At 40.3% G+C, this 25,180-nt stretch overlaps 2 protein-coding genes across 11 annotated transcripts in view; one reads left to right on the top strand and one right to left on the bottom strand.

Annotated features, from left to right (window-relative positions):
• Positions 1-17,884, bottom strand: part of ALPK1 (alpha kinase 1) — a 124,655-nt gene extending 106,771 nt beyond the window's left edge. For 4 of the 10 annotated variants that reach the window (XM_070452282.1, XM_070452285.1, XM_070452286.1 and 1 more), the window contains exons 1-4: positions 16,824-17,018; positions 16,232-16,414; positions 4,234-4,379; positions 3,915-4,003 (exon numbers count right to left, since the gene is read on the bottom strand). The gene's annotated coding sequence lies outside the window, so the exon portion shown is untranslated. Of the gene's footprint in view, positions 1-2,288; positions 2,350-3,914; positions 4,004-4,233; positions 4,380-4,542; positions 4,817-16,231; positions 16,415-16,823; positions 17,020-17,341 lie in introns of those variants that run through there. The other 6 variants (XM_070452283.1, XM_070452287.1, XM_070452284.1 and 3 more) reach the window with 5 other exon arrangements.
• On the top strand, positions 17,036-24,346 carry TIFA (TRAF interacting protein with forkhead associated domain). Its single transcript, XM_020887928.2, has 2 exons — positions 17,036-17,337; positions 22,967-24,346. Exon 2 carries the CDS (start codon positions 22,991-22,993, stop codon positions 23,543-23,545), a length of 555 nt encoding a protein of 184 aa, XP_020743587.1. The 5' UTR covers positions 17,036-17,337; positions 22,967-22,990; the 3' UTR covers positions 23,546-24,346.
• The last annotated feature ends 834 nt before the right edge of the window (positions 24,347-25,180 follow it).

The raw sequence follows: 25,180 nt of genomic DNA, 5'->3' as shown, positions 1-25,180 counted from the left end.
AGAATTCAAAAAATAAAATTTATGAATTTCTGAATTTTTTCATTTAATATTTTTGGATCAAGAGTAACTAAAACCATGAAAAGCAAAACCATAGATAGGGTGGGGTAGGGGGGGACTACGGCACAGAATATGCTTAATAAATATGCATTAATAAATAATGAATGTGTGCATACTCAGTCATGTCCATGGGATTCTCTGTCCCATGGGATTTTCCAGGCAAGAATGCTGGAGTGGGTTGTCATTTGCTTCTCCAGGGGGTCTTCCTGACCCAGGGATTGAAGCTGTATCTCCTGCATCTCCCGCACTGTAGATGGATTCTTTACCCCTGAGCCATCAGGGAAGCCTGAATAATAAACATTTATATTATTATTTAGAGGGGCTTCCCTGGTGGCTCAGCGGTAAAGAATCCACCTGAAATGCAGGAGACTCAGGAGATGCAGGTTTGAATCCTGGGTTGTAAAGATCCCCTGGAGGAGGGCATGGCAATCCACACCAGTATTCTTGCCTGGAGAATCCCATGAATTCTCTTGCTCCCAGTCTCTTCCCATTCATCACACTTTAGGAGATCTGGTTCTAATTCTGCCTGTGTCACAAACTAGTTGTGTGAATTTAGTCAAGACCTCAATTTCCTCACTTTTGAAATTGGGGGAGTTTTAGAGATTATCATGCTAAGTGAAGTAAATCAGACAGAGAAAGATGAAAATCGTATGACATCACTTATATGTGATATCTTTAAAAAATGATACAAAAGTACTTATTTATGAAACAGAAACAGACTCACAGACTTCAAAACACATTTAGAGTTACCAAAGGGGAAAGGTGGAGTGGTGGGGGATAAATTAGGAGATTGGGATTAACATATACACACTAGTACATATAAAATAGGTAATCAACAAAGAGCCCCTGTATAGCACAGGGAACTCTACTGAATACGCTACTGAATATACATATATATATATATGTATAATGGAATCACTTTGCTGTACGTCTGAGACTAACACACCATTGTAAATCATACTCCAGTATAAAACAATTTTATGTATTCTTTTAAAAAATTTATTTAAAAATAAAATTTAAAAAAGAATGTTAGGAAAAGAAAAAATTTTGAATTAGGAGGGTTTGCTAAGGACTCTAAACTCCTTTCCAGCCCTGTGATTCTACAATCCTATTTCACACCTCTCAAAATTCAGCAGAAGTAACTGAGGATCAGTGTCAGACTGGTCTGCTATCATAGGAGCTACATGTTCTCCATGGGACTTAGAATTATTTCCTCCCTAGAATGAATTCCTTAAAATTGCCAGTATGACTATTTCAATGGTCACTGGCACATATCATGATATGTTAATGGCCCTGGACCTAGAAGATATTTACCGTATCCTCCCCAAATCCCACCCACCCCACCCCAATTTCAGAGATAATGGTGTCTCAGTGAAACAGGCAGAATGGAGCCATAATACTTACTCTGGATAATTCATCCTCTCTATGATTCTTATTTCAAAAACTATTAGCTAGATTCTGTATCTCTTCAATTTTATGACAAGTGGTGAGGGCTGCAGATCTGATAAGTTTGATAAAGCATTTCTTTATCTATCTATATTTTGTACATCTATAATTAGGCAATTCAACAGATCATGTTAACATTGAAATCTGTCACCAAGGGCTTCACTGGTCCAGAAAATATCCACTTCTCAAACATGTTAGGGCCGTATTTCCAAAACTTTAGCCATTTACATGCCACCTTCACAATCTTTACTATATTTGCATATTACCTGTAATAGTTTTTACTTAATCATTTCCTTAAAATCAACAGTAAATTTATTGTTACTTAATATCTTCCTGAGCAATAATATCCATGAAATTATAGATTTTAAAAGTTAATTACATTTTCAATGTACCTTGAACTAAGCACAACTCAAATTTTCAAAGTTGGGATATGTGTCATCTAAAATTGGTGGTTTTTATACCATATTTTGGGCAAATTAAATTAATATGTAACTGATATTTAAGCTATGATCATTTCTTTCTGTTCTTCAGCTATAGAAGAATGACAGTGTCAGACAGTATTCTTACTTTTAAATCTGTCTATCCCATAGAACTCTAGAAACAAAGTGATCTCCAAAGCAACATTGCAGAAATAGATGTCACTGTCGATAAAAAGGGACTTCCCAGGTGACTCAGTGGTAAAGAATCTGCCTGCCAATGCAGGAGATGCAGGAGAAGAGAGTTTGATCCCTGAGTTGAGAAGATCCCTTGGAGGAGGAAATGGCAACCCTCTCCAGTATCCTTACCTGGAAAACTCCAGTCCATGGAGTCACCAAAGAGTCGGACACGACTTAGCAACTGAGCATGCTTGCATGTCAGTAACAGAGTATAGAGAGGCAACAAATACAACAAAAAGAAATACGGAATTAGTTTACACCAAAAGTTTGAATGTGCAGTCCTATTAAAGTTCTTCAACCTAGACACTTAAAACTCAGGAGATAAAAGCATTTCCAATGAACATTTTATTTTGAAAAGCCATCATTTTCTGAAATAGCTTAAAGGACAGGAAAAGCAGTGTATGTGCTGTGTTCTGGGAAAGGGGTCAGTGAAATTCTTTTGGAATGGGAGAAGCCATGGAATTTCAGAAATATCTTGAAATGCACACACTTCCTCTTAATAAAAATTCCAGGTTCTAAACGAAAGCTTAGATCACACAGCACTTGAAGGGAGATTGTTACAGCTTAACAAGTCAGGTGTGCTCATTACACAGTGTTATTTTGTGTGGGATTTATAATTTACATGTGGCTTTTTCAACTTCAAAAAATATTTATATATATTTATTGTCTTCCTACTCATGCAAGTGGATGCTATAAAATTCTGGTGTCTTGCTGACACCAGAACTGAAGAATTGAAGAATCCATATCAGGCTCAAAAAGACATTTGAAGTAGAAAGTAAATTATTGCTAAAATAATTTAAAGTATTTTGTTTCTTTGAAGCTACAGGTTGATAGAATTTGGACAGAAGAGATGCGAAGAGAGACGAAGTTTTTTGGATATAAAGTGGATATAAAGACTTGGTTTGACAATTGTTTAGGTCTGGTGTGTCTTCCAAGTGGTAAATTAACCTACACCCACCCCTACCCCAAATAATTCACACCATACAGTCACATGATCTGTTGACAAACTAATCAGACCTAGGGGAACACAGCTTCTGTGGTACTACTCTATTGCTCTTTTTAGATGGCAGGGAAGAAAGAGGAGAAACAAAAGAATGTGGAGACCATGCTGAAACATCATGTATGGACTTGTACAGCAAAAGTGATTACACGTGAGGAATTAAAAATGTTTATAACAATAAAGTATCAGCCAACCAAAAGTGGATATTGTTTCTCATAAGAGTACTAGCTATACCAAGTAAAAACAAAAGGCAGAGGCAGACAGAAGCCAAAAGTACAGAGGTGCCATTATGTTGTGACATAAAGTCCCCTCCTTTCTGATCCTGCCTCTTTGCACACTCACCCACCTGCAAATTCCAAACAATTAAATTAAACAATTTAATTAAACAATTAAACTATTAAACAATTAAAAACTAAAGGTTTTTAATCTGTGGCTTTCCAAAGTCATTTGGAGCCCTAAATTTAAATGCTAAAATTGGCGTTTTAATGAAAATGCTTTGGAATGGAAAGACTCTTTGGAGTAGAAATATGAAGAATTTTAATTTTTCTAGCTATTTTCCCTCTACATAATACTTCTCTATATGCTGAATTCCCCTCGGTTCTTCCCAAATGAGAAGCGTAATTCTGCAGCCTTATCTGTTTCCTGGAGAAATTATTGAACCATCATAAAAGTGATAGCTGCTGTTATCACGACCTACATACTCCAGCCAAACGTCCCAGGGTTAATTTTTCAAATAAGCAATCCCAACTACTTACTCAAACACCTCAATTCAGTGATAAATGAAGCCAGATTTTCACTAGCAGCTCTAGCATGCCTCCGGACTTGAGGACTTCATCATTTAAACCTTTAAAAAAAAAAAAGGGTTTCTTTTCTTCTTTTCCTAATAACCTAACACCACTACAGGTGGCCCTTCCCCGCCCCGCCCCCCCCTCCCCCCTTTCTAGGGAGTTTTCAGAAGTGCAAATGTTCTAGAAACTTCAAAGTTATTTAAATGTAGAGAAGACCACCGGATACAAACAGGATCACAATGTAAGAAAATACTTCCTTAAAAATTCTTCTTTTATACCCACGTACACTGCATTTTGGAGAAGGCAATGGCACCCCACTTCAGTACTCTTGCCTGGAAAAGCTCATCGACGGAGGAGCCTGGTAGACTGCAGTCCATGGGGTCCCGAAGAGTCGGACGCAACTGAGCGACTTCACTTTCACTTTTCACTTTCCTGCATTGGAGAAGGAAATGGCAACCCACTCCAGTGTTCTTGCCTGGAGAATCCCAGGGACGGCGGAGCCTGGTGGGCTGCCGTCTATGGGGTCACACAGAGTCGGACACGACTTGGCAGCAGCAGCATACTGCATTTTTGTCATTAAAAGACTGATACTCACCATTATCTCGAGGAAGAGGAAATACACTTTAAACCAGCAAATCTAACTCTTAAAAAGTTAATTATAGCACAAGTTCCCTGAAATATACTGTTTCTCATAAACAGCCTCCATTTCAGGAAGTAGAGCTTTAAAAGAAAACATGGCCTGTTATTGTCTCAGAGTTTGATTGTGTAATTCAGCTCGGGGACTTTTCAGCAGTTCTGCGCCATAAGAAACTCCCCTTTAGGAATTGCTTTAGTGAAAGGTGTTCTTGGAGTTGTATTGCTACAGAAAAATTCCTTCTTCTTAAGAAAGTGCAAGAAAACTCCTTATTTGGATTGAGTCAGAATGGAGAGCCAGTCCACTGAGAGACTATCAGCAAGAAGAAATGAACATGACATTGTTTTTGATCTATTATCAAAAGAAATTCATGTTAAGGCTCCATTCAGTAGTCACTATTTTAGAATTAGTGTCTACAACTGAGCTTGTCACAAGGACACCTATATTACCAAGTTTTGGGGGGGTTGAAAAATGAGGTTGGAATTTGTCTCATAGAAAATCTCATCGGGCTGTTTGATTTAACAGTGAGGACTGTTTAATTGCATCACATAGTGGACATCATCCTTCAATATAAATCTGTGCTCCAAATTCTGACAAAAAATAACAAAAGTACATGAAAAGGTTGGTAAATGTTTAACATTTTATTGAAAAAAATTATTGATGTCAATACTTTTTAATTCTCTCAGTCCTTTCTGAGCCTGCTGGGTTAAAGAAGTGTCCTCTCAAGTGAAGGAATAAAAGCCTTCATTAGTAGTAATTTGATAAATCTTGATAGAGCCCTTTTGATATATTTCCCCAAAACTGTGAAAGTAAATGACTAATACAAAGAAAAAAAAAGTTTTAAGTGTTACTCAGTCACTCAGTCATGTCCGACTCTTTGCAACCCCATGGACTGTAGCCTGCCAGGCTCCTCTGTCCGTGGGATTCTCCAGGCAAGAGTACTGGAGTGGGTAGCCATTTCCTTCTCCAGGGGGTCTTTCTAACCCAGGCATTGAACCTGGCTCTCCTGCATTGCAGGCAGGTTCTTCACAGTCTGAGCCACCACGGAATCCCTGGTAGAACAACTCACTCTCCCAAACTGGCCCTTTTCTTCCTGCTTCCATAGCCTCTGGCTCTCATAGTAAGTGATTGGGGATTCCAGGATCATATCTACTGGGGATCTCATAATCCACTGGGCTCCTCTAACCAAAAAAAAATCATATTAGTGTTGTTACCTAAAAATTAACACAAACTTAACACCCACTAAACAATCTGTTCTATGAAATAAAGTATTTATAAATGAAGATGCATTTAAATGTCTATAAACTGTTATTATAACTAGAGCATGGACATTTCAAAGTATTTAAGAATTTAGAAGAAAAGTTATAAAGGTTCTTCGGTATACAAAAGCAAAAAACAAAACAAAACAACACAGCACCCATTTGTCGAAATTTCAAGTTCTTGTCCGACAGAAATCTGGGCCCATTAGAGCTGAGAATGCTACAGTTCTCATGTGAGCTTGGAACAGGGGCTCCTTCAAGGCCCATGCGGGTTGTTGGTAGAATTCCAGAGAAAGGACCAAGGTTGCCATTTTCTTGGTCGTTGTTGACTGGGGACCACTTAGCTCCTGGATGTCAACCACAGTTCCCACAGTTCTTTGCCTTGTGGTCTCCGCAGGCAGTTTCTGATATGAGAAAAAGAAAGATAGCGCAAAGAGTGTCCGACTCTTGCGACCCCCATGGACTGTAGACGGCCAGCCTCCTCTGTTCAGGGGGTTCTCCAGGCAAGAGTACTGGAGTGGGTTGCCATTTCTTTCTCCAGGGCATCTTCCCAACCCAGGAATCGAACCCAGGTCTCCTGCATTGCAGGGATTCTTTACTGACTGACATGGATGTTTGCTTTCTAGGCCAGCAGGGACCTGTGTCTCCGACTGCCTGAAGGGCTGAGCCCTTTTAAGGATTCATATGTTTAGATCAGGCATAACCAGATAATCTCCTTTTGGATTCAAAGACAACTGATTAGAAACTTCTCCTCACAGGAGAGATATCTTATCAAATTCACAGATTTTGCCCACATTCAAGGCAAGGAAATTTTACAAACTGTGTATATCTGGGGATGGGAATCTTGGGGGTTATCTCAGAATCTTGCCTACCCCTCAAGTGTCCAGGGAGGGGCAGAACCGATGGCCTGAGACAGGCCGACTCCTCCTCTCTCTCCATCCTTCAAGTGCCCTGACAGTTTCCATCTCGCCATCCAATCATTCTCTTGAGAGCCTGAATTTTATTGCAGTTCTGCACATGTGAAAAATATTGGAGCATCAAAAAAATTCAGTGAGAATTTTCTCTCAGGAGACTTCTTTCATGTATGTTCTTAGTCACGGTCCATTCTTTGCGACCCCTGTGGACAGGCTTCTCTGTCCATGGGATTTTTCACACAAGAATACTGGAGTAGGTTTCCATTTTCCTCCTCCAAGGGGTCTTCCCAACCCCGGGATCAAACTTACGTCTTCTGTGTCTCCTGCTTTGAGGTGGATACTTTACCTGCTGAGCCATCAGGAAGGCCCAAGAATACTGGAGCAGGTTGCCATTTCCTACTCCAGGGGACATCTTCTCAACCCAGGCAATGCACCTGTGTCTCTTGCATCTCCTGCATTGGCAGGAGGATTCTTTACCCCTGGAGCCACCTGGGAAGCGTTGGTTTTTCTTAAAAAACTGTGTGTGTGTGTGTGTGTGTGTGCGCGCGCGCATGTAACCATATTGCATGCAAATGAGACTGAAATTCAAACAGTTTGGAAAGGTACCCAATGAAAAATCTGTTCCATCTTCACCTTCTGCCCTCTGTCTCCCAAATTCTTTCTCTCAGATTAACCAATATTACAGTTCCATTTCTTGGATCTCTTTGTAGATTGGTTCACGCATTTACAGACATCTCCCCCCTCACTGCCACAAATATAGCATTTTTATTCTGCACTTTGGTTTTTTGCTTTACTGGTGCATCCAGCAGATCTTCCCACTTAGAACTAACTTGCTTTAACTGCAGTCGCTTAACCCCACAAACAGCAAGAAAGTGAAGTCCAGAGTAGCTTTTCTTCATTCTCAATACTTTGGACCTACTCTTGTCCCCATTTAGGGGACAATGGGAAAAGAGCTGAGTTATCTCAGTTGATCCTGAATGTTTTCACAGGTTGGCAGAGAGCATCAGCCTGAGATGGGGCACTTCTGAACTGAGTTAGTCCGAATCTGAACATCTGAGCTGGACTGAGTAAGTTAGATGAGTCTGTATCCAAGGTGCTTAGAGTGCATTGAGCAGAGGGGAGCATCATTCAACCTGGTTCCGAGGCAACACAAAAAAGCACCACTTTCTAATTTTTTTTCTGTTGTGTGAGATTGTTCAGTTCAGTCGCTCAGTCGTATCCAACTCTTTGCGACCCCATGAATCGCAGCATGCCAGGCCTCTCTGTCCATTGCCAGCTCCCAGAGTTTACTCAGACTCATGTCCATCGAGTCAGTGATGCCATCCAGCCATCTCATCCTCTGTCGTCCCCTTCTCCTCCTGCCCCCAATCCCTCCCAGCATCAGGGTCTTTTCCAATGAGTCAGTTCTTCGTATCAGGTGGCCAAAGTATTGGAGTTTCAGCTTCAGCATCAGTTCTTCCAATGAATATTCAGGACTGATTTCCTTTAGGATGGACTGAATGGATCTCCCTGCAACCCAAGGGACTCTCAAGAGTCTGCTCCAACACCACAGTTCAAAAGCATCAGTGCTTTGATGCTCAGTTTTCTTTATAGTCCAACTCTCACATCCATACATGACTACTGGAAAAACCATAGCTTTGACTAGATGGACCTTTGTTGGCAAAGTAATGTCTCTGCTTTTTAATATGCTATCTAGGTTGGTCATAACTTTTCTTCCAAGGAGCAAGCATCTTTTCATTTCATGGCTGCAGTCACCATCTGCAGTGATTTTGGAGGCCCCCCCCCTAAATAAAGTCAGCCACTGTTTCCATTGTGTTCCCATCTATTTGCCATGAAGTGATGGGACCAGATGCCATGATCTTAGTTTTCTGAATGTTGGGTTTTAAGCCAACTATTTTCACTCTCCTCTTTCACTTTCATCAAGAGGCTCTTTAGTTCTTCTTCACTTTCTGCCATATGGGTGGTGTCATCTGCCTACTTGAGGTTATTGATATTTCTCCTGACAATCTTGATTCTAGCTTGTGCTTCATCCAGCCTGCCATTTCTCATGATGTACTCTGCATATAAGTTAAATAAGCAGGGTGACAATATACAGCCTTGACGTATTCCTTTCCCAATTTGGAACCAGTCTGTTGTTCCATGTCCAGTTCTAACTGTTGCTTTCCTGACCTGCATAAAAATTTCTCAGGAGGCAGGTCAGGTGGTCTGGTATTCCCATCTCTTCAAGAATTTTCCACAGTTTATTGTGATCCACACAGTCTATGCTTTGGCATAGTCAATAAAGCAGATGTTTTTCTGGAACTTTTGCTTTTTCGATGATCCAACGGATGTTGGCAATTTGATCTCTGGTTCCTTTGCGTTTTCTAATTCCAGCTTGAACATCTGGAAGTTCACGGTTCACGTACTGCTGAAGTCTGGCTTAGAGAATTTTGAGCATTACTTTGCTAGCGTGTGAGATGAGTGCAATTGTGTGGTAGTTTGAGCATTCTTCAGCATTGCCTTTTTTTGGGACTGGAAAGAAAATTGACCTTCTCCAGTCCCGTGGCCTTTGCTGAGTTTTGAAAATTTGCTGGTCTATTGAGTACAGCACTTTCATGGCATCATCTTTTAGGATTTGAAATGGCTCAACTGGAATTCCATCACCTCCACTAGCTTTGTTCGTAGTGATGCTTCCTAAGGCCCACTTGACTTTGCATTTCAGCATGTCTGGCTCTAGGTGAGTGATCACACCATCATGGTAATCTGGATCAAGAAGACCTTTTTTGTGTAGTTCTTCTGTGTATTCTTGCCACCTCTTCTTACTATCTTCTGCTTCTGTTAGGTCTATACCATTTCTGTCCTTTATTGTGCCCATCTTTGCATGAAATGTTCCCTTGGTATCTCTAATTTTTTTGAAGAGATCTCTAGTCTTTCCCATTCCATTGTTTTCCTCTATTTCTTTGCATTGATCACTGAGGAAGGCTTTCTTATCTCTCCTTGCTATTCTTTGGAACTCTGCATTCAAATAGGTGTATCTTTCCTTTTCTCCTTTGGCTTTTGTGTCTTTTTTTTTCTCAGCTATTTGTAAGGCCTCCCAGCACAACCATTTTGCCTTTTTACATTTCTTTTTCTTGAGAATGGTCTTGATCACTGCCTCCTGTACAATGTCATGAACCTCTGTCCATAGTTCTTCAGGCACTCTTATCAGATCTAATCCCTTGAAAATATTTATTTCCACTGTATAATTGTAAGGGATTTGATTTAGGTCATATCTGAATGATCTAGTGGTTTTCCCTACTTTCTTCAATTAGTAGCCTAGGGATGTTTAAACCATCCAGAAAGCATTAGCTTTGTATATCTGTGAGCAACACTCACAGCATTTGGCTGTGTCAAATGAAGTTACAGCCAAGCTTTGCTATTGTTGTTGTTTAGTGCTAAGTCATGTCTGACTCTTTTGCAACCTCGTGAACTGTAGCCTGCCAGGCTCCTCTGTCCATGAGATTTCCCAGGCAAGACTACTAGAGTTGGTTGCCATTTCCTTCTGCTGGGGATTGTCCCCACTTAGGGATCAAACCTGAGTTTCTTGCTTAGCTGGCAGATTCTTTATCACTGAGCCACCTGGGAAGCCCTGACCAAGCTTTAAAGCCACCTCAAGTCTTCCTTCATTAAACTTACTGGAAAGGAGTTTAACCACATTATGTGTAATTTGAAAGATGTTTACAGTCCATGAGTAGTTGTGAGTGCAAGAGAAAGTGCTTGAAACTTCAGAATCAAAGAAGGGTTTGTCAAAATGACAAAATCACATTGAAACCAAAACAAAAGTTGTTTTGTTCCTTTCCAGAGAGGAAATCATAAGAGGGCCTCAAAAGTGACAGAATCCAACAACATATTAAAAAAATCATTCATCATGACCAAGTGGGTTTTATCCCAGGAATGCAAGGATTCTTTAATATCCGCAAATCAATCAATGTAATACACCACATTAACAAATTGAAAGATAAAAACCATATGATTATCTCAATAGATGCAGAAAAGGCCTTTGACAAAATTCAACATCCATTTATGATTAAAACTCTCCAGAAAGCAGGAATAGAAGGAACATACCTCAACATAATAAAAGCTATATATGACAAACCCACAGCAAGCATCACCCTCAATGGTAAAAAATTGAAAGCATTTCCCCTGAAATCAGGAACAAGACAAGGGTGCCCACTCTCACCACTTCTATTCAACATAGTTTTGGAAGTCTTGGCCACAGCAATCAGGGCAGAAAAAGAAGTAAAAGGAATCCAGATAGGAAAAGAAGAAGTGAAACTCTCACTGTTTGCAGATGACATGATCCTCTACATAGAAAACCCTAAAGACTCTACCAGAAAATTACTAGAGCTAATCAACGAATACAGTCAAGTTGCAGGATATAAAATTAACACACAGAAATCTCTTGCATTCCTATACACTAACAATGAGAAAACAGAAAGAGAAATTAAGGAAACAATACCATTCACCATTGCAACAAAAAGAATAAAATACTTAGGAGTATATCTACCTAAAGAAACAAAAGACCTATACATAGAAAACTATAAAACACTGATGAAAGAAATCAAAGAGGACACAAACAGATGGAGAAATATACCGTGTTCATGGATTGGAAGAATCAATATTGTCAAAATGGCTATACTACCCAAAGTAATCTATAGATTCAATGCAATCCCTATCAAACTACCAACGGTATTTTTCACAGAACTAGAACAAATAATTTCACAATTTGTATGGAAATACAAAAAACCTCGAATAGCCAAAGTAATCCTGAGAAAGAAAAATGGAACTGGAGGAATCAACCTGCCTGACTTCAGACTCTACTACAAAGCCACAGTCATCAAGACAGTATGGTACTGGCACAAAGACAGAAATATAGATCAATGGAACAGAATAGAAAGCCCAGAGATAAATCCACGAACCTATGGTCACCTTATCTTCGACAAAGGAGGCAAGGATATACAATGGAAAAAAGATAACCTCTTTAACAAGTGGTGCTGGGAAAACTGGTCAACCACCTGTAAAAGAATGAAACTAGAACACTTTCTAACACCATACACAAAAATAAACTCAAAATGGATTAAAGATCTAAATGTAAGACCAGAAACTATCAAACTCCTAGAGGAGAACATAGGCAAAACACTCTCCGACATAAATCACAGCAGGATCCTCTATGACCCACATCCCAGAATTTCAGAAATAAAAGCAAAAATAAACAAATGGGACCTAATGAAACTTAAAAGCTTTTGCACAACAAAGGAAACTATAAGCAAGGTGAAAAGACAGCCCTCAGATTGGGAGAAAATAATAGCAAACGAAGCAACAGACAAAGGATTAATCTCAAAAATATACAAGCAACTCCTCCAGCTCAACTCCAGAAAAATAAATGACCCAATCAAAAAATGGGCCAAAGAACTCAACAGACATTTCTCCAAGGAAGACATACAGATGGCTAACAAACACATGAAAAGATGCTCAACATCACTCATTATCAGAGAAATGCAAATCAAAACCACAATGAGGTACCATTATACGCCAGTCAGGACGGCGGCTATCCAAAAGTCTACAAGCAATAAATGCTGGAGAGGGTGTGGAGAAAAGGGAACCCTCTTACATTGTTGGTGGGAATGCAAATTAGTACAGCCACTATGGAAAACAGTGTGGAGATTTCTTAAAAAGCTGGAAATAGAACTGCCATATGACCCAGCAATCCCACTTCTGGGCATACACACCAAGGAAACCAGATCTGAAAGAGACACGTGCACCCCAATGTTCATCGCAGCACTGTTTATAATAGCCAGGACATGGAAGCAACCCAGATGCCCATCAGCAGATGAATGGATGAGGAAGCTGTGGTACATATACACCATGGAATATTACTCAGCCATTAAAAAGAATTCATTTGAATCAGTTCTAATGAGATGGATGAAACTGGAGCCCATTATACAGAGCGAAGTAAGCCAGAAAGATAAAGACCATTACAGTATACTAACACATATATATGGACTTTAGAAAGATGATAACGATAACCCTATATGCAAAACAGAAAAAGAGACTCAGATGTATAGAACAGACTTGTGGACTCTGGGAGAAGGCAAGGGTGGGATGTTTCAAAAGAACAGCACTGAAACATGTATATTATCTATTGTGAAACAGATAACCTCCCCAGGTTGGGTACATGAGACAAGTGCTCGGGCCTGGTGCACTGGGAAGACCCAGAGGGATCGGGTGGAGAGGGAGGTGGGAGGGGGGACTGGGATGGGGAATACATGTAAATCCATGGCTAATTCATTTCAATGTATAACAAAAACTACTGTAATGATGTAAAGTAATTAGCCTCCAACTAACAAAAAAATAAATAAATAAAAATAAAAATAAAAACAAAAAAAAAAAAGTGACTTTTAGCAGGTAACTTCACATGAGCACATTTGTGAGCACATGCTAGAATTCTTACCTTTTTTCAGTCTGATGTTACTTTGGCTGAAGTATTTTCACGGGGCACTTCCTATGATTCACTGTTTTCAGAGAAATCATAGCTTGAGATGAGTATATTTTATAAACCTCTTCCTGTTATAGCTAGTAAACTTCCACCACAGAGAGTCCTACTGTATTCCTTTAACAGCAAAGACATTTTCTTTATCAAAGAATGATCTCATGTTTTTCTGTAAATGCTATTGTTACTCTATTTAAACTCTGACCCTTATAACAATAAAACAAGTAAAACCTGTAGTAAAACTTTAAAATAACCTCTTCTATTAAAAATGCTTTTAGTGGTTTTACACAAACAGAAACAAAGTAAAGCACATATAGCAAATTACTTTGCCTAATTTAGATATTAGTGATTTAAAATCTCTTTTTTAAAGTGAAGTACGAATAACTTATGATACTATATGAGTTCCAGGTATACAACATAATGATTTGATATTTTTACATTTTATGAAATGATCACCATGGTAAGTCCAGTTACCATTTATCAACTAAGTTATGACATTTTTTATTGCATTCCCTATCTTGTACATTATATCTCTGTGACTTATTTATTCTATATCTGGAGACTTATAAAACATACCACAACCAGTATGTTCTCTGTATCTATGAGTGTTTCCATTTTATGTTTTTTCACTTTTTTCAGACTCCACATATAAGTACAATTATGCAGAATTTGTCTTTCTCTGACTTATTCCATGTAGCATAATGCCTTGTAGGTTCACCCATGTTGTCATAAATCCAAAGGTTTCTTTCTTTTTATGACTATGTCACATTGTATATATTTACCATATCTTCTTTATGCATTCATCTATCAGTGGACACTTAGGTTGCATCTATATCTTGGTTACTCTAAATAACGCTGCAATGAACATTGGGGGTGCATATACCTTTTCAAATCTGTGTTTTGTTTCCTTTGGATCAATATCCAGGAATGGAAATGTTGAGTCCTATGGCAGTTCTATTTTTAATTTTTGTGGACTCTCTATACTGACTCCCATAGTGGCTGCACCAATTTAAATTGCCATCCATCGTGCATGAGGGTTTCCTTTTCTCTAAATCCTTGCCAATACTTTTTTTTTTTTTGGTAATAGCCATCATGGCAGATGTGAGACGATACCTCATTGTAGTTTTGATTTGCATTTCCCTAATGATTAGTGATGCTGAGCATTTTTTCACATGCCTGTTGGCCATCTGTATGTCTTCTTTGGAAGAATATCTGTTCAGGTCTTCCATACATATTTAATTGGATTGTTTGGTTTTGAAAATGTTATAATAGTTATATGGGTTCTTTGCATATGCTGAATGAAAGCTCCTTATCAGATATGTCATTTGCAAGTATCTGCTCCCATTGAGTATGTTTCCTTTTTGGTTTGTGATGGTTTCCTTCACTGTGCAAAACCTTTTTAGTTTGATGTACTCCCATTTATTTTTGCCATTGTTGCCCTTGCCTGAGGAGACAGGCAAGGAGACAGGCTCCCCAGCCCCCTCACAAATATTGCTAAGACCAGTGTCAAAGAGTGTAATGTTTATGTTTTCTTCTAGGAGTTTTAGGTTTCAGGGCTCACATTTAAGTTTTTAATCCATTATGAGTTTATTTTTATATGTGGTATAAGAAAATGGTCTAGTTCTATTCTTTTGCATGTAAACTGTCCAGTTTTCCCAACATAAATTATTGAAGAAATGGTCTTTTCCTCTTTGTATATTCTTACAGTCTTTGTCTAGATTAATTGACCATAGGTGCATGGGCTTATTTCTGGACTCTATTCTGTACATTGACCTATGTGTCTGTTTTTGTGCCAGCACTATACTGTTTGTTTTTTAAAAAGACATTCACTCATTTTATTTTTTTAACTAATTAATTTATTCTCTGCTGCTGTGTGTGGACTTTCTCCAGGTGTTCCAGCTGGCTACTCTCTAATTCGGTGTGTGGGCCGCTCATTATGTGGGGCTTCTCTTGTTGCCAACCACAGGCTCTAGGCACACAGGCTTCAGTAGTTGTGGCACACAGGCTTATTTGCCCCACGGCACGTGGAATCTTCCCAGACTGAATCCATGTCTCCTGCCTTGGCAGGCAGATTCTTTTAACCACTAGACCACTAGGGAAGTCCAGTACCATACTGTTTTGATTACTATAGCTTTGTGGTATAGTTTGAAATCCGGAGTTTGTAGCCAGCACCAAACGTCTCTTCAAACTTTTAAGGAACAAAAACTTTTCAAATGTGCACTCTTGGCTGTTTCTCAACTCACACAAGCCATTTTGGTTTAAGGCCCATTGTTTTTAACCAGTTGTTAGAGGGAGGAAAGGATTACTGAGCTTAGAGTCTGACCTGGAATTGAAGACTTATTCAAATTTTATTTTGGGTAATTTAGCAAATCAAATAAGTCATCTTAAAGGACAGAGAAACATGGAATAATGTTCAGCATCATGTATTTTATCATTTGTCTAACTTTGTCTATTCAGTAGTTTGTCTATTTTGTAGTTCATCAATAGCACTGAGTTAAATAATCCTTTGCGGTTTATAGAGCATTTTCATATCTTATTTCATTTTAAAGGTTAGAGATCAGATGCTGCAATTCAGATAACATTATTTTATTGTGTGACTTTATTGGTGTAGTCAAACTGCATGTCTTATCTTCCACCTGCTCTAATGTTCTTTGACAGAAAAAAGGTAGTGACTGTCTCTCTCTCAGGGAAGAAATAGCAAGTGTTGAAGATTAACGAACTAGATTGCAGCCTTACAGAAATCTGCTTCACTTACAGATGCACTCATCCTTCCTCAGCCTTATGGTTCTTGATTATACGTAACTCTGAGAGCTCAATACCTAACCCCTCCTCAGAACCTCTTTATCAAGTGGTGAAGCAAGAGCAAGCATCACTATTGTTTTATGGCTAGAGAAATGGACCCATAAACAAGCACTTGTGGAGTCAAGGGTGGAACCCAGACAAATGAAAGGCTTTCACCAGACATTTACCAGAATTGGTGGGCGGCTTCCCAAGCCCTGAAGTAAATAGGCCAGTACGACCTCGGTCGTTTCAAGCTTTGTCCTCCTGCCGCTGTTCTGGGTCCTTTTCCTCCTCACGTGGTCTCCTGTCTCCCTCTAGACACCTATTGTCTTTAAGCTCTCTCCAGTTTTAGTTCATCGCAAATCTTCTCCCTGAGGCAGGAAAATAGTATCACCTTGTTTACCCTAAGTTATAAAAGACGCTTGGGAGGTTCAGTGTTCCCAGGAACCCGGGACGCTGGGTGTTGAGTGAGCAGTCCCTTCAGGGGGCTGGCGCGGAGAGGAAGCCCCTGGCTGCTCGGGTGTCAGGTGAGGGGACCATGGGGCATGAAGAGGTGACGTAGGCGCTCTGAGGCGAGTTTAAATCCTGCCGCCCCCCGCCCCCCGCAACCCAACCACTTTCTGGGCCTCAGCTTCCGCGTCTCCCGACTGTGAAGATTAAAAAGAATAATGCGGGCCCTGCACCTGGCTTGCTTGCTAGGTTAATTCAGCCCTTCTCCTCTCCCCACCCTCGGCATGTGTTTGTTTGGGGCGGGGGGATGCCGGAGAAAGTCGCCCTTACTGTTGTGGTCATCCCGTCCCCTTTTCAAACTCCACATCCTCTTCGGAGGGGCCCTTGTTTGGCAAGCTGGGTCCCCGCCGGGTTTACCGCGCTTCACACCCGACCTGGGGGCTGGGCTTTTGGCCTGAAAAGGCGGCTGGGGCCGCGCGGAAGGCGCCAGGGTGGGCGGAGCGCGGGGCGGAGTCCGGGAGCCTCCGCGCGTTCCATCTACTTCAGGGCTCGGGGGAGGGGGCGCACTCGGCCGGTCGGGGAAGGAGTCGCCGCGGCGCCTGGAGCCCCCGACTGGGTGGCGTCTGCGTCCCTGCCCGCCTGGGTCCTGTCCCCCCGTCCCCACCCCAAGCCCCAGCGCAGGAGGTGCGGCGCAGCCGGCGGGCGCCCTCCGGGTGGGCGCGGTGAGCGAGCCTGGCGGTAGGCAGTGGGCGTCCCGCGATCCCGGGCCTCCGCGGCCTCGCGCGCTTTAGCCCGGTGCCGACTGAGAAAGCGAAGGGAAGCTCACCGACGCTCGAGCCCCGAGGTACCTGCTAGGTGGCGGTCCGGGGGGCGCGGGGGCGGGGTGAAGCGGGGCTGCCGCGTGTCTGTTATCGCCTGCAGAGAGCAGCTCTGTCCAGGAGTCCTCCGGAGCGTTGCAGAGAAAGTCATCACCTACTCCTCCTGCTGGCTCGGCTGCGGGCCGACGCTCGAGCGATCATTTACGGCGTGATCTTAGCTTTACAAAATAGAGGAATATTTATAAATGGAGCGGAGGAGCACTGACAGGAAATATTGGGATGCGTGTTCCTTGTACTTTTCTGTGCTTTGCAAAGGCTCCCCTCCTTCAGTAAACAGAAAATAATTCCATTTATGAAGTGTAGTTCACCGCGCGATTGTGTGTATACCTGCCTTGCTTCAGCCTGCTTGGTTAGGAAAATAACGTAATCTGTGGTTTTCTGGGGCTTCCTCCAGCTTTCAGATTGAAAGGAATTTCGTAAATTGAGTCTCGCAGCCCAAGTCCGCTGCCACTGAGAATCCGACGCAGCAATTTTGGCTGGAAACAAGCCAATCAGGCGGAGTGGGATAAAGACACCATCTCTGGGGGAAAAAGAAACTGAACTTTTTCTAAGGCTTTCCTCCTGCTGATTTTGGTTTTTACGACTCCTTTAGCAAGACCTGTTGCTTAATCTAGTATTGATTCTGCTGAACGTTCCGTTTGTCTTCAGAGCCACACTGCTGGGTGATGACCTGGTGAGGAGGGTCAGGATAGCTGTTTTTTGGTGTGCTTCCAAGTTTTCTCTTCCTTTCCTGTTAGCTCAGTGTCTGCAAAGTTATTGTGTTGATTTGTTAACACAAATATTACTGTATGCCACACATCATTCCAGTGTTTTACAGCTTCTTGATGTCAGAGAACATGGTTTACTAGCTTTGATGATAATCTCCAACTCCATCAGGTTCCATAAAAATCAGGTAGTTTGTGACCTCCCAGTTGGCTCAGATGGTGAAGAATCTGTCTGCAATGCGGAAGACCCAGGTTTGATCCCTCGATCAGGAGGATCCCCTGGAGAAGGGCATGGCAACCCACTCCAGCATTCTTGCCTGGAGAATTCCATGGACAGAGGAGCCTGGTGGGCTACAGTCCATGGGGTCACAAAGAGTCAGACATGACTGAATGATGAGCTTTCTGACTTTGTAAAGAAAATACTTGTTATATGTTTGAATAGATAGTAGCTGCACATGGTATAAAATCCCACAGGTACAGAGTGTGGTGGAACGCCTCCTTTCCACCCCCTACCCCAAGTTTCCTCTCTAGAAGCTCCCTCACTATAAGCTCTTTGTTCTTAGGTTTCTTTGATAACTTAGGCCAAACAGATTTTTAAAAGCTACTTTTGAGCACCTGCACACTAGTGATTCTTTACATAAAAGAGCCACCAATTTTATTATTTTGATTTTTTTTTTTTGTTAGTTTCTGTCTTTGTTTTTCTCCTGACCACTCTGAAATGTCAGAGATTCAGGTCACTTTGCAGAAGGAACTTCTACAGCAGCTCTGGAAATTAATGAATAGCTTAGTTTCTAAGTTCCCTGAAGTCTGAGACCATGGTTCACTAACTTTGGAGCTCCCTAACCAGCCACCATAATTACTAGAGACATGCCAGCATACATACATCAGGCTCAAGGATAACTGATACTCGCTGTAATCTGGTGCTTCACAGCCTCTTCTCCTACAAGGAGGTAGTAACAGTGTATTTTTCTTCTCAACACTAGATTCCTGGTGTCCTGCTAGTTCTGGCACACCCACCCCATGGCCCTCTTCCCTGTTGATTGGCTGTTGTGAAGTAACTGGTAACAGGGAGTAGTGATGTTTGTAGTTGGCAAGAGAGACTGTGCATTTCTGCTGTGTTTGAATCCTGCTTTTGGCAGGGCTTTGTGACCTGGGCTACCTAGCTAAACCCTCTGAGACTTAGCTCCCTCATCTGTGACGTGGTGATTTTGACGGGTTATTTTGAAAAGCAGATAGTATCAATAACCTCAGATATGCAGATGACACCACCCTTATGGCAGAAAGTGAAAGAACTAACATTCAGAAAACTAAGATCATGGCATCCGGTCCCATCACTTCATGGCAAATAGATAGGGAAACAGTGGCTGACTTTATTTTTCTGGGCTTCAAAATCACTGCAGATGGTGATTGCAGCCATGAAATGAAAAGACACTTACTCCTTGGAAGAGCCTGTATAGGGTACTTCCAATACCTTGGCCACCTCATGTGAAGAGTTGACTCACTGGAAAAGACCCTGATGCTGGGAAAGATTGAGGGCAGGAGGAGATGGGGACGACAGAGGATGAGGTGGTTGGATGGCATCACCGACTCAATGGACATTGGTTTGGGTGGACTCCGGGAGTTGGTGATGGACTGGGAGGCCTGGCGTGCTGCGGTTCATGAGGTCACAAAGAGTTGGACATGGCTGAGTGACTGAACTGATACTGGTGTATAAAGAGCTAGCACTGTGCCTGGCATATGAAAGGCATACAGTAAGTAGCAGTGTTGTTAACTGTTGGGCTCTGTAATCATTTCATGCATTCATAAGAAAGGTGAATGTGTATGCTAGGGAACATCATGGCTCAGTAACTGCTTAGAAGGAGGGTTAATTTCCTGCTCATATCATAGGTCTCTAAGGTTCTGTCTTTGGCCCTCGCTTTTGAGACCCTGTGCTTGGCTGCTCCTTGTGGCACTTATGTGGCATATGGAAGGAGGATAGACAGGTCTATCCACACAATGGTTTTTAAATCCTACCCTTGTAAATAAGCTTCCATGTTACTTCCATTCACATTTCTTTAATACGGTTGACGCTGGAGTGGGAAGTATCATTTTTCCAAAGGGGCAGAACCAATAGGGGTAGGTCTGGTAGTGAGGGGCAGCAGATGGTAACAGTCTACCTCAGTGTTTGTGGGAGGGTCACAGTTGTGAAACTAGAAGTTCATCAAAAGCTGAGAACTGAGTCACCTGATTTATAAACCAGAATGCCAGGTTTTTCCTCTGTAGTGAATAATATATCTGCCCTGGGTACTAGGCATTAAGAGCCTGTATAGGGCAAAATTTTCTTGATGGTGGATTTGCTCAAAAGACTAAATTCTAGGCTAACAGGTTATACAAAGATCACAAGAACAAAAGTTGGGTGTTACCAAAAGACAATATCCAGAATATACTGTGTTTTAAAATCCAGGTCTCCTTTTGGAACTGTTACTGTGCAAAGCTCAAGAATGAATTTGAGTGATGGCAGTGTAGCCCAGACAAGGCGGAGATCATGACGATAGATTCTTGCTCTTTTTAGACTTTTTACTTTTTAACAGCAAATTTTTTCTGGAGAAGGAAATGGCAACCCACTCCAGTACTCTTGCCTGGAAATTCTATGGACAGAGGAGCCTAGGCTACAGTCCATGGGGTCGCAAAGAGTCAGACACGACTGAGCAACTTCACTTTCACTTTCTTTTCTTGTCAGCCACTAATTGCATCATCTCATGACTTGTTATAATTATTCTCCTTTAAGCTGTCTGCTTCTTGAATAATGACTTTATTATTGTAATTAAAGTATTTTCAAATCATGGTGATTAACCAGTTCTACCCGCAGTGTGTTAATTCTTGCTGCCTTTGGTTTCATAGTAATTTTTACCACCCTGGCCCCAAGATTTTGAGTATTCTTCTCTTTTTCTGCTTAAGCTGGGCATTTGTTGTCTGATTGGCTAAGGCAATATGACATAATAATGTCAAGAAAGAACCTATTATGAAAGCAAATTAAAAATATATTTCTAAATCAATAAAAAATTTTGCTTTGTTTTATCGTTTGTTGAGTAATTCAATAAACTGAGTTTGAGTTTTTAAGCAATACAACTATGCGAAACAGAAGAAAAGATTGTACTTTAAAAGCCAACAGCATGGAAAGAAAACATTCTGTTTTTTTCCTGTTTAGCAAGCATAATTTTGATAGCAATATCCAATATAGATGGCAGACAAAAACCAGTAAAACTACACATTACCTTAAGGCTGTTGCTCCCCAAACCCCACTGTAAATGCTGTATAGTATTTAAAGAATGCAGGGAGCACTCAGCATCATTCCATCTACTGGTGTAATTTATCACCACACTAGTTTAAAGGAATTCTATGCAGCTGTTTAAGATTCAGGTCTATTTACACGTATAGATAAATGGAAAAAGATCACCCACTTGTATTATTAACTGAAAAAATGCAAGGTCTAGAACTAAATACAGTATGTTCCTATTTGTGTAAGAAAATTTTTTCTTTGTAGAAAATGTGTTATGTCTTTGAACACAAAGTTTTGCTTGTTGTATAAAGAATTCTGTAAGGATAAAAGCAACTTTTACAATGGTTGGCTCTGAAAGAGTAAAAAAAAATGATTAGGTCAGAGAGGAAAGATACTTAAAAAGATCTTTTTTAAGTGTTTGAATTTTTAACTCATGTGCATGCAATTCTTTTAAAGCAAATTGGTTTTAAAGTGGCAGTTTTGTGTCAAACCTTTCACAGATTTTAGGAACTAATTGCTTTGTTTTGCTGCTTAAACTACTCCACTGACTATTAAAGGTACATACAGTGAAATGGATTAAAGGTCACCACAGGACCATGCACTCTCGAGAGATGTGGTGAAGAAGAGTTAGATTGTGCTGCGTGGGGTAAATGACGGCTTGTCCGTCCAGTCATTAGGAACCATTGACAAAAACAAACAACTCCAGGATGAGTACAGACTATGATATTTAAAACTACCTTGTGGAAATTGATTATTTTTTTAAATAAAAAGTGTGTAGTGTCTAAAAATTATAGAATAAAATGAACTTTTAATGCACTTACTATTTTTAACCCTTTACCTACTGGAAATCTAAATCAGGATATAAAGGACAAATGTTGCAGTTATTTGTTTCTAACATCTACATTTCTTTAGTCATGATGATACATAGTAAAAATCACAGAAGCCTTTCTCTGAGTATGACAGTTATTCATACTGTTCCATCCAAAATAATACAAAATTCATAATACATTAAACTTTAATTTAGCTAGTAAACTATAGGTTTTCTTTATATGTATATCCTCTTGAGGATTTAAACCAAAGGGATTCTTTTTTTAAAAAAAATTCATTTATTTTTCATTGGAAGATAATTGCTATACTATGTTGTGTGGTTTCTGCTACGTATCAACATGAATCAGCCATAATTATACATATTTCCCCTCCCACTTGAATGTTCTTCCCACCTCCCACCCCCAAAGAGGTTCTTTATTTCTGATTTTCTTTCTAAAGTACAGACAGTTGTTCTGTTTGGTCTGGGCCCGAGTCATCCTATTTAAGTGAGAAAGGAACTGAAGTTTCTATATGCTTCCCCCCACTAAATTATTTTATCAGTAATCATTCCTTGTTATTGTCCAGATTATGGTCTTACTGTCAAATTGGAAATGAAAGAGAATAAAATATAATGCACCAGTTCATATGGGGCTTGGTATAAGATTTCACATATCTACTAGTTAAATGAAAGCATCCTGCCTATGTATTGTTTTCTTAGAGTCTAAATCAGTTACCTATTGGAAAGCTTTTCATCGAAATATTGGAATCAAAGATCTCAGAATCTGATCTCTGGGGTGAACTAATGTGCTGATTTCACTGTTGCAGGCAGGTCAGATTCCGGTGCTCATCATGTCCAGTTTTGAGGATGCGGACACGGAAGAGACAGTAACTTGTTTGCAGATGACTCTCTACCATCCTGGCCACCAGCAAAGTGGAATATTCCAATCAATAAGGTTTTTTAACCGAGAGAAACGCCACACCAGCGAAGTGGTGAAATTTGGCCGAAATTCTAACATCTGTCATTACACCTTTCAGGACAAACAGGTTTCTCGAGTTCAGTTTTCTCTACAGCTGTTTAGAAAGTTTGATAGTTCAGTTGTCTCTTTTGAAATTAAAAATATGAGTAAGAAGACCAATCTGATTGTGGACAACAGAGAGCTGGGCTACCTAAATAAAATGGATCTGCCAGACAGATGCATGATTAGGTTTGGCAACTATCAGTTCCTGGTAGAGAAGGAAGATGGACAGTCATTAGAATTTTTTGAGATTCAGTTTTTTTTGTCGAAAAGACCACTCGTGCAAGAAAACAACTGGCTTCCACAGCCCATGCCTGAGTGTGGCAGTTATTCATCCTGTTCCACTCAAAACAATTCTCCCATGGAAGTGGGTGAAAATGACTGGTAAAGGTTGAAAGCTAAGAGAATTATGAAGGATGAAGAACTCTGTACTTGTTTTATAGGCATTCCACTTACTAAGCTTCTTAGTATAGTATTTTACTGTCATTTGTTAAAGTTTGTCAAGTTTGAGATCTGGTATTATTGTTTGAAGTCTGCAAATTGTGTTAGTAATTGATTGAGTCACCCGTTGCATTGTTGGATGTATGAAGAATTTCTCTTAAGTGTATATATGTATTATACACTTAATGTACACATTAATGTACAAAACGTAATGTTCATGATGAAGGAACAGTGTTCTCAAAATAAGGTTATGTTCTTTTCTTTTTATGCCTGATTTTGTTCCTATGTTTTATATTGTTTCATTTTGATTTGTATGTTATCATCTCTTGGTTTGGTCATATTACCTCACAGCAGCCATTTGTTTTTAAGGTCAAGGCTACAAGCAAATTATGATGTGTGTTTTAGCCTGTTGGTATTTATAGTACCAGAGTATTAGAACAGGGCATGTGTTTTAGTCTGTGTGCCATTGAGGTTTTAATATGGGAAGACTTACTTATTTGAGCAATATTTCTTTGATTTTCTGTGTTTTTTATCTATAGAATTATAGTGTTTATTCCCAAGAATACAGTTCTCCTTTTCTATATTCAGTATCTGAAACTGATATTTTAAACGTTTTAGTGAACCACTGTTTAGAATTGTGTACCAAATTTTAAATATTTTTCTAATGTACTACAGGGCTTTTAACTCCATGAATTCAAAATTTTAACAACAGCTATGTACCTAATAAAGTCAAAGTCTAATTCTCTAACCATTTTCTTTGGACTCTTTCTGAAGAAAGAACTGTTTGTTGACTTCTGTAAGGAGGGATGCAGGCGGCCACTGGCAGAGGCCGTGAATTCAGATGCATCCTGCTGGGTCCCTCAGTGCGTGCTGGCTCCATCCTCCCTCTGTTCCTACCTCCACGTCGTGGCACGTGGCCAACAGGAGCTCCCAGATTTTAGACGTTACTGATCAGCCACCTGAAGAGAGACTTACTCTCAATTCCAGTCCAAAGAAAAAGGGTCAGCTTCAGCCAGGTGCCTCTCTACCGATCAACTCTCCTCAGGCCACTGATTGGCTGCTCCGATCAGTGATCGTGTGGAAAGGAAAAGCATTTTCTCAATGGCCATAGTGGGTTGGGGTCTGAGGTTAGACAGTCTAGATAAGGTATGACATAGTTTGGCGGTGAGGGCAAACAAATATATTGGTGCTGATACTACGTACTGCAGCTAAGTTGTGAAACATTTTCAGTTCTCGGGGACTCATTTATCCCAGGAACTGATTTTTTTCTTGGGCTCTTTTAAGTAGAGGGACGTATTAATTGGTGCCAGTGTTACAGGCAGTGTCTTCTTGAACCTGCAACTTTATGACAAGGGGGGCTTTCCAATGGTGAAGTCTCATATGCTATATGATTATATAACTACATTCTAGAAGATTCTGTCTCTGCTATCTACAGCATTGACTGATCTGAGGAAGCATTATTTTTACACTCTGAGTGTAGTATTTGTTTTAACTAGTATGCCTTGTAGAAAAGTTAGCTAGTATTTTATTACCAGGAGATAACTAGTGTTAACAATAGTTATATATGTCGTGTGTATATCTT

Source organism: Odocoileus virginianus, chromosome 21 (assembly GCF_023699985.2).
Source record: "Odocoileus virginianus isolate 20LAN1187 ecotype Illinois chromosome 21, Ovbor_1.2, whole genome shotgun sequence".
NCBI lineage: Eukaryota > Metazoa > Chordata > Mammalia > Artiodactyla > Cervidae > Odocoileus > Odocoileus virginianus.
Note: the sequence above shows the minus strand (reverse complement) of the source record. Positions and strands in the feature narration are given on the sequence as shown.